Here is a 10,159-nt window from a genome sequence, read left to right as displayed (position 1 = left end):
CAGTTAAAGTAACATTTTGCGGTATCAAAAAAAATGGCATGGTCATGAAGGGGGGGGGGGGTAAATCTTCCAGAGGTTAAAGGCAAAAATACTTGCCTTAGCTCCAACGGTCTGCCATCTGTGAGGTCCCTTGCATCTTCTCTCTGGCTTATTTCGGGTGCCGTCTTGATTAGCTGGTACAGGGTGATATCTCGCAAACGCAGGAGCACAGTCATCCTGGCATACAAGCAGCTGCACAGCTCAGTATACATTCTACAGGGGATTGTGAATGTATTTTCTTGCAGAAGAGACATTGCTTGTCTTTTCTGCAATAAACTTTAACATCACTTCAATAATTAAAAATGTCTAAGACCCCTTTTACACTGAGGCGGTTTTCAGGCATTTTAGCGCTAGAAATAACGCCTGTAAAGCACCTGAAAAACAGCCTCCCATTCATTTCAGTGTGACTTATCACACTGGGGTGGTGCGCTTGCGGGACGTTAGGAAAAGTTCTGCAAGCAGCATCTTTGGGGTGTTTGGGGGTGCTGTATTTAGGCCACTTTCGCGTTTACTGGAGTTTTAGCGTTGGTTTTTAGGCCACTAGCAGGGCGCTTTTAACCCCCACTAGCGGCCGAAAAGGAGTTAAGAGCGCCCACAAAGCTTTGCAGGCGCATCGGCAGCGCTGCCCATTGATTTCAATGGCAGGGGAGGTTTAGGGGTGCTGTATACATCACTCCTGCACCGCCCCAAAGATGCTGCTTGCAGGACTTTTTTTCCTGTCCTGCAAGCGCACTGCCCCAGTGTGGAAGCACACAAGCTTTTACACTGCAGAAGAGGCTGTTTACAGGTGCTTTTCAGGTGCTATTTTTCGCACAAAAATGCCTGTTAAACACCTCAGTGTGAAAGTGGCCTTAGTGCTCCCAAAATTCCCTGCCCAGCGAATGGGCAGCGATTCCAAAGCACCTGAAAGCGATTCAGAAGAGCAGAAACACGGGCGTTTTTAACCCCTTCTTTGGGGTTAAAAGCGTCCCGCTGACGTCCGAAATGCGGCTGAGCGGCGTTTTACAGCTAACGAATGGGCTGCCCCAGTATGAAAGGGGTCTTATGCCCATAGCTCCCAACTGTCCCTGATTTCAAGGTACTGTTCCTGATTTGGAGCAATGTCCCTCTGTCCCTCATTCCTCCTCATTTGTCCCTCATTTTGTTCTGATCTATATACTTGTATATAAAATGCACTTTTTATCTATCAAAAAGTGTTTTCCAGTGCTAAACCTTTCATCTGATTGTCTAAATTGCTGCATTTGTAAATTCCAAGGGGTGTGTTCTATGCCAGCATGCTTTTGCTGATAGGTGTCCCTCATTCCCATCTCAAAAACTTGGGATGTATGCTTATGCCCCGTTCGGACTTTCCGCCAACAAAACCATGGAATTTTGTTCGAAGGTTGTTGGCTCAAACTTGTCTTGCATACACACGCACAAACGTAGAGACGTGCAAGTCGTACGGCGAGCTGATAAAAAGGAAGTTCTATAGTCATGTGATATCTCCATTATGAATGCTAGTCTTAGAAGACCGAATTCTTCCGGCTCATACTTGATTGCAAGCATGTGTGGACTTTTATGCATCGGACTTGTTTACACACGATCAGAAAGTCCGACAGCAAAGTTTTGTTGGTGGAAAATTTGAGGACCTGCCAGCCAACATTTGTTGGCGGACTTTCTGCCAACAAGCTCACATCCAACATTTCCCGTCGGAAAGTCCGATCTTGTGTATGCGGCATTAGAGTCCGTTTACACCATACCCACACAGGGACGCACTGTGCATTCGTATGCGGTGCAATTTTAGCTCCGTTTATTTAGAGTGAAAAAAAGGTTGAAAAACTCTTCTATAGACTTCAGTGGGTTCGCATGAAAAAATGTTTTTTTTTTTTTGTTTTTGTTTTGTTTTTTATGCTGCCTGCAACAATGTGAATAGTTAGGCCCCTTTCACACATGCGGATGGTATGTCCGTATTTCATCCATCCGTTTGCGGATGAAATACGGGCCATACATTCATCCCTATGGGATAGCGGGTGTCTGCGGATGAGCATCCGCAGACACCCGCTATTGTCCGCCTCCGCAACTGTCCGATTCTGCAGACGGAGGAAAATCCTATTTTTCTATCCGTCTGCAGAGCGGATCGGGTGAACACGGACAGACGGTCCGTGCTCATCCGATCCCCATAGAGGAGAGCGGAGAGCTGACAGGGCGGTCCCTGCACAGTGTGCGGAGACCGCCCTGTCCGCAGCCGGCTCAGCGGGGACAACGGAGCGATCCCCGCTGAGCGAGCGGATCATCACGGGGCGGATCATTACTGATCCGCCCCGTGTGAAAGAGGCCTTAATATCTTTCTCCCATTTTTACTTATCCTTCCTTTTTTTATTTTCCTTTTATTTCTGTTACTATACTTATCTCTAAGGGCACTCCTCGGAGGCCCACAAATAAATGTCATTCTTCTCAAATTAAATAGTAGATTTTTCTATACAATTCAGAGTATTTCTAAATAAATTATCACTGGACCGATTGGTGACAAAGCCATTTTGTTGGTTTTACTAGTAAAATACTCTACCACTGAATTCAATGATATATATATACACAGGGGTGGCCTGACCATTTGGCCACTTGGGCACTGCCCGGGGGCCCCATCAGGATTGCCAGCCTCAGTAAAACCAGGGACAGTATGTAAAAATCTGTGTTTTTTTTTTTTACATGTCTCTGAAATGTCCCTTACCGACATCCTTTTGGTCTAAAAATCCTGAGATTATAGCTGCCCCACCTCTCCAGTACCTTCTCAGCCAATAGAAAGATGTCTGTGTATACTGTGTGTACATGTATGTGTATACTGTGTGTGTATACTGTGTGGCCCCATAAACTCTGATTGCCTGGGGGCCCCACGAGTTGTCAGTCCGCTCCTGTATATATATAATATATATATATATATAATATCTATATATATATATATATATATATATATGTATATATATATATATATATATATATATATATATATATATAATATTTCTCTACAAATGTTAGTATGATTGTACCTCATCAATAAAAGCTTATTGTTTAAAAAAAAAGATATGCATCGTGGGACACTTTTTTATTTTAAATAAAGAAATTAAAGGAATTGGCAAAAAAAACAATGATGTCACAGCAGATTCTTCTAGTCATTGTCAAAAACAAAAATGCGTGAAAAAAAGGCACATAAATGAGCTACAAAAACGCACTGAAAAATATGTGATTTAGTGGCAGTATAAAATGATTTCAAAATGTTGCAAGTGCAGTATATCGGTTACTTTTGATGTTTACAATGTGTCAGCAGCTCTTTGACATAAGCCCCTTGCACAGGATGTGAGTTGCAGAGCTGTGTAGTAGCAGTGAGTAGTGTGGGGAGTTTGTAGTTCTAATGGGAAGGGTGGATACAGCCTGCAACCTCCTCTCCTCCTCCTCTCCTTCTCCTCCTCCTCCTCCCATTCTCTTTACTACGTCTAGATCATTGGCTGCTCAGAGGTCGCCATTACTTTCTCCATTCCTCCGGCAGATGCCTTGTACAGATCACTCCCCCCCACCTTGGTGAGTCATGAGCAGAGGGTGTTGGCTCATCTCCCTCCTGCCTGTTGTATACGTCTGATGCGGAAGTGTCACACTTCTGCAGCATCTCATTGTATCTATAGCAGCTCCTGAAACTTTTGCTTTACCTCTTGCAGGGTCTGAACACAGGCGCAGCGCACGTCGTCACAGAAACTGGGCCCCCTCTGCTCGTCGGCAACAGCGAAACTTCGCTTCAGAAACAGCGAACGAGACATCCGAAAGCTGCGAAGACAGTGAAACGCCATGAGCGCGACTAAAGAAAATCCTGCCGCAGACACAACTCAGCCACCCAAGACGGAGTCGTTGGGCCCGCCGGACAGCAGCGCGGCCAAGGCGTTTTATGACAGCGTCGCCTCCAAGAAAAAGCCCAAACTGGTACGTACAGAAACTTAAAACGCACATTAAAGATAACCTGTCTCCAAAGAGAAAAAGGTAGACGTTGCAATCAGGACCAATAAGAGGATGAGGCCTATCAGTCCTTAGCTTAGACAGCAATGTAGTTCATGTGTATTTAAAGTTAAAACTATGGGGGTTATTTACTAAAACTGGAGCAAGCAAAATTCGGTGCAGCCCTGCATAGCAACCAATCAGCTTCTAGTTTTTAATGCCAAAGCTAAACTGAACAAGCTGAAGTTAGAAGCTGATTGGCTAACTTGCACAGCTGCATTTGATTCTGAGTGCTCCAATTTTAGTAAATCTCCCCCTATATGTCCAGGGTCGAATGTCCCTGCGATTGTGCAAGTACTGATGTATACCTGCATACAGCCATTGATTTCCGTGGGTGACACCCAGGCAGGGAAATACACCAGAATGTCTGTTTTCATTCCCTATCTGTGTTGTGATTGTTGTCACAGGAAATGAAAGTTATGGAAATTCTATCACCAGAACAGGAACATTGGCTCAATTACACTTGCATTGTCTGTTAAAAGCGATCTGCTGCTGCAACATGTGTATATCCCTGTATGGCTGCTACAGCTTAATTTAATAGGAGTCAAATTGAGGGGTGGTAAAAAAAAGTGACTTTATGCCTAGTTTTACCACCCCAAAACGCAAGTGTAAACTAGACCTAATGGGGACAAGGGAGGAATCGCCTCCCTTTAAAAAGATCTCCTTTCACTTCCTGTAGTATCTATGGGACAGGTAGTTAAAGGGTAATCTCCCTAATGGGAGACAGGGAAAAACAAACCTTTAGCCTAGGTCAGGGATATGCAATTAGCGGACCTCCAGCTGCTGCAGAACTACAAGTGCCATGAGGCATAGCAAGACTCTGACAGCCACAAGCATGACACCCAGACGCAGAGGCATGATGGGACTTGTATTTTTGCAACAACTGGAGGCCCGCTAATTGCATATCCCTGGCCTATGTTCACACCGACTGCAGGTTAGAAATCATACGTGAACTCACATGATTTCATACCCGTTTGTCAGTACGACTTTGGAAGCGATTTCAGAGACATCTGTGTGGGTTCCTGCATAGATGATGTCTATACAAATCGTCCCCTGAAGTAGCCAAAAGTAGTACAGGGAATCGGTGTGGCGCCACACCGGTTTGGATGGTGCCATTGCTGGCAATAGCCGCCGATTTGGCATGCGATTTGACATTTGAGATGTCAAATCGCATGCCAAATCAGACCAATGTGAACCTAGACTTGCAAGCATTTTAACACTTTACACACAATTAAAAGAAAATTGTTGGCTTCAGATATACTTTAATATAGCACCGTCCCTCGGTTTATCTGTGTGTCCCGGTGCAGTGTTCATTAGGTCCAGTATTCCATTCCATTATGGCTGCTCCACTTAGGTTCACACTATTGCATGATGGGAGTGCGTGAGCAATCGTGCACGCTCCCAACAAGCACGACAAATGTGCTGCTTTATAGCAGACACGCAGGAGTGCCATTATTTCCTAATGGAACCCCCACGCATCAACAGTATGCCTGCAAAAGCCCATGGTGCCATAGCACTACGCAGTTCTGTGCGGTGCGATTTTACAAAAAGGGTTTGGGACTTGTTTCCCCAAGGTTTCTGCAGGTAGGGAAGCACATTGAAATGAATGGGCTGTGTCCTACCCACAGACAGAAAAGAGACTAAAGGTTAATTAAAATTATTTAAAAGAGAAGTATGGGAATCATACTTACCTAGGTGGATGCTGCATCTGTCCACCATCGGTCCTAAGAACCAAGTGATTAAACACTGCTGATTGCTCAATTCTCAGGGCTCCCTGAGCAGAGAGCTGGTGACTTTCAGTCTCTGCTCTGCCCCCCTCATTGGAGCACTGGGCTGTGGAGGGGGCATGAGTGGCCGGCTCAGGCTTTCAGCAGCTCGCCTTATATTTTTCTCAATAAATACATGCCGTTCTCCGATTGGATGAGGTGGATATTGTGAAGTCACTGCTCCACCTCATCCACTCAGAGAAAGCTTTGCATTTATTGAGAAAAATGCAAGGCGTTTTCTGAATGACGCTTGTGCCAAGTGAGTCGATGCCCCCCCAGTGGTTACTATGCAGCAGGGCTTCCACCTCGCACAGAGCCCAGGTGACAGCAAGGGTTACTGTAGTATCAGCAACTACTACAGTGATTCTCCGCGTCTACGCGTATTGGTTGGGTGTAGAATATGTACACTTAAATTGGTCCAAGCTGGACCAATTTAAAAATGCTAAAAAAGTCCATACCTTGATTTCAGATTTGGGGCCAGTTCACACTAGATGCAGTTCCGTGCAGTTACGTTTTTTCAGCACCAATACAGTGCAGAAAAACTGACTAGAAACTGACTGCATGGTGTGAACTAGAGCCATTGGAATACATAAAAAACACTGTGCATGCATTTTTAGTGCAGAAAAAAAGAGCACGGAACTGAAAGAAACTGTGTCTGGTGTGAAGTGACTCGCGGCATATCGCTGCAATCTGCGGCCTGCCCAGTGCGCCAGCGCGCCGCTGTCTACGGCGCATGCACCGTAGACAGCGGTGGCTGTCTTTGAGTAAATATCTCCTAAACCATATAGGTTTAGGAGATATTTCTTGGACCTACAGGTAAGCCTTAATCTATTCTTACCTGTAGGTCAAAGTGGTTTGTAAGGGTTTACAACAACTTTAAGCACAGCTAGTGTAAGCACCTAAATCTGTCTTCGTGTATTCCCATGTATAGCTGAGGAGGGGGCGGGACTAGGAACCAACAAAGCTCTTCTGTAGTGCACAGTGAACATTGCATAGGAGCATGTGAAATAGGGAATCTATGTTCCCTATTATTGGGTAAGCTTATTGTCATGTATGCCATATATGCATTCAGTCTTTGTATGACATGACCTACAGTAAGGAAGTTCCATCTAACTACATTTAGCTCTCTTAGGTCCGGTTCACACTGAGGCAGCACAACTTGCAGCGCAACTGCCTCAGGCGACATGGACGGGACCGCTGCGATGACTTGCAAAATTACTTCTGTATAGAAGTCAATGCAAGTCGCCTCAAGTCGTCCCCAAAGTCGTACAGGAACCTTTTTCTAAGTCGGAGCGACCTGTGAATAGAACAGTTCCATTTTACAGAACGGGGCGCGACTTGTCAGGCGGCTAAGTCGCCTGACAAGTCGTCGCAGTGTGAACCGCCTCTTAATGCCAGGTTTTTGTTTTGTTTTTTACACAAACACACAAGCTATTTAGGAAATCTGCAGTAGCCAATCAGAAAGCATTGTGTAGTTTATACTGCCAGCAGCATTGTTGGACAGATACAGGCAGATCTTTGTTTTAACCAGTTCCTGCAGGGTGATCGGTCATGGAAAGACAAGTCGGCTTTAGACCCCTTTCACACTATAGCGTTAGAAATAGCGCCTGCAATCCGCCCTAAAAAAGCTGCACCATTGTCTGTAGTGTGACAGACCGAGGGCTTTCACACTACAGCGGTGCGCTGGCAGGATGTCAGGGAAAAGTCCTGTCAGCAGCTTCTTTGGAGCGGTGAAGGAGCAGTGTGCTTACCGCTCCTCCACCAATGCTCCTCATTGAAATCAATGGGGCAGCACTGTAATACTGCCGGCAAAACGCCGCTATTGCGCCATATTGCGCCGTATTGCCAGCGGTTTTAACCCTTTCTCGGCCACTAGCGGGGGATAAAAGCGTCCCGCTAGAGGCTGAAATGCGCCGCAAATCCAGCGGTAAAACACAGCTAAAAATAGCGGCATTTTACCGCCCACGCTATGGGTGGTGTGGTGTGAAAGGGGTCTTAGTGATCTGTCCCCCATTGTGAGGGCCTTGTTTGCCTGCATGGGATGCACAAATGTTCCATGCATCCGTGTTCAGGCAGTCCCATTTATATCTATTGGAACTCAGTGGCTGCACAGACACAGCCCTGATCCCAATTTGACATCCACGTGGGTCCAGATGCGTGTCCTTGAAATCACACTGTCGAGGACACGCACCCACACAGATATCAGATTGGGAGCAGCAGGGGTGTCCCCATAGATATGAATGGGACTTCGTAAACATGAATGCATGGAACACCTGGGCTTCCCGTGCAGCCAAACAAGCTCCTCTCATGGAGGTACACTCATGTGAACAAAGCCTTACATGCATCTACTGCCAACAAGTATGACTAAAGTAAAATCTTTAGTGAAACGCCATTGTGACCGGTTTGCTGGTTTTTCCAGCCCTGCAGGTTGCCACCTCATTACACTTTGCACAATGCTATTTTTTAAACCCAATGCTTATTGTCATTTATCTGCTCTTTCAGCCCAAGCCGCAGAATGCAATAACTATCGCAGTGTCATCCCGGGTCCTGTTCAACATGGTGGAGGAGAGGAAGATGTATGAGGATGAAGGTGTAGAGAAATATGTCCTCTATCAACAGGAACACGAAGAAGAACCTCTCAAGCCGGGTCCTGCATTCCCTTTTGTAAAGGTAGGCTGGGTTACCTGACTGCTTGATATGTTATTATAAAATCGGGGCTCATTCACATCTGTTCAGCTGTGTTGATCTGTATGGAGGCACAGTGAGTCATTGAGGTGGGTTGCGGTGCATTTGCCATGCTTTACCCAGCAGAGATTACCATAACGCATCGCACCTCGCCGCAGTGCATAGGTTGAATAAAGTGACACTGCCATAAACTTTGAAAAAAAGAGTTAACAGTATCTTGTGTTGTTGGAGCAACACAAAGCATCACCTGTTGCTGCACCACATGCAAGCTGGTGTAAATGAGCCCTTAGGGCCTAGCAGTGAGCCTGGGTTCACACATATGGGAACATATGGGAACACAGACATCGCATTGCTGTGCTGATCGCATGCGATGTCTGTGCAATGCAAATTCAACAATACAGTTGTATGGCTGAACTTGCATTGGATTTGCACAAAAGAGGTGCAGGAACCTCTTTTTTTCCCCCCTCACTGGAATTGGATCGCATGGGTGTTCACACCCATGCGATCCAATTCCTGTCCAAATTCACAGTTTGCACTGCGATCTGTGAACCGATCTGCGGGTGTCATTAACTTTGTATTGACACCCGCAGTGGTTCGCAGAGGGCAACGTGAACTGCCTTTGAGGGAGATGCGATGCGGGAATCGGCACTGGAATTGCACTGGTTCCCACATTGCATATGTGTGAACTGGGGCTGATGGGCCATTAACCACAGCAGCCAACCAGGTTTTGTGTATTTAGACAAAAATTAAGGTTTTGATTGGTTGCTATAGATTACTACACTTTGCTGACTCCTATTTGTCTTACTAAAGGAACAACTCAACACAAAACCACGGCTTTGAAAGAAGATTGTTAGATTTCCCCATCAACACAGTCCGTGTTGATGGGGGAATCACTCCTGCAGTGCTACCTGTGTCCTGACGACGGGGAGCACTCCCTACCTGTAGAGTACAACAGTCACTGCTGGGTAGCTATAGCCGCTGTCAATCATTGGGCAAAAAAATCAGACAGGCTGCCCACAGACAGATCGAAATGTGGCTGGTGCTTGCTGAACTGGCCCAAGTTCCATCCATCTTTCGCCGCTTTAGTGTCCATGTTATAGAGCATAATATACCTCTATCAGTAATAATAATAACAAAAATGGTGCGCTAAAAAAATAAGAGGGGGGGGGAGAGGGGTGACACTGACCTCTGTATTATAAAGAAGGGGGGGGGGGGGTTGACACTGACCTCTGTATTATGAAGAAGGGGGGTGACACTGACCTCTGTATTATGAAGAGGGGGTTTTACACTCACCTCTGTATTATGAAGAAGGGGGGTTGACACTGACCTCTGTATTATGAGGAGGGGGATGACACCTAGAGTCGCCTCCTGACCTGAATTTACCTGGACAGTCCGGATTTTGAGTCATATGTCTATTTTAGTCTTCCTGAAACCCAGACACATCATTCAGACCAGACTGTGGCTCCCTTAGTAACTGAGATAGTCACACACATATCTGTTAACATCTGTTACCGCAGTTGGGCCTAGAGTTGCCACCTGTCCAGGATTCACCCGGACAGTTCGGGTTTGGAATCATGTGTCCGGGTTTCAGACTGTCTGCAACCCGGACACATTATTTAGACTGGTTTATGGCTTCCCAGCAGGGTTGCTGG

The 10,159-nt window shown here is 46.0% G+C and overlaps 1 protein-coding gene across 1 annotated transcript in view; it reads left to right on the top strand.

Moving 5' to 3' along the window:
• Positions 1 to 3,460: 3,460 nt before the first annotated feature.
• NT5C1B (5'-nucleotidase, cytosolic IB) overlaps positions 3,461 to 10,159 on the top strand; it is a 91,058-nt gene continuing 84,359 nt past the window's right edge. The window contains exons 1-3 of the mRNA XM_077488823.1: positions 3,461 to 3,591; positions 3,726 to 3,984; positions 8,325 to 8,492. Of these exons, the coding sequence (XP_077344949.1) occupies positions 3,853 to 3,984; positions 8,325 to 8,492 (300 nt within the window). The 5' untranslated portion in view covers positions 3,461 to 3,591; positions 3,726 to 3,852. The remainder of the gene's footprint in view (positions 3,592 to 3,725; positions 3,985 to 8,324; positions 8,493 to 10,159) is intronic.

This window comes from Lithobates pipiens, unplaced genomic scaffold (assembly GCF_037356315.1).
Source record: "Lithobates pipiens isolate NorthernLeopardFrog02 unplaced genomic scaffold, aLitPip1_a1.2 Scaffold_18, whole genome shotgun sequence".
In the NCBI taxonomy this organism is placed as follows: Eukaryota; Metazoa; Chordata; class Amphibia; order Anura; family Ranidae; genus Lithobates; species Lithobates pipiens.
This window is presented reverse-complemented; position numbering and strand designations above follow the sequence as displayed.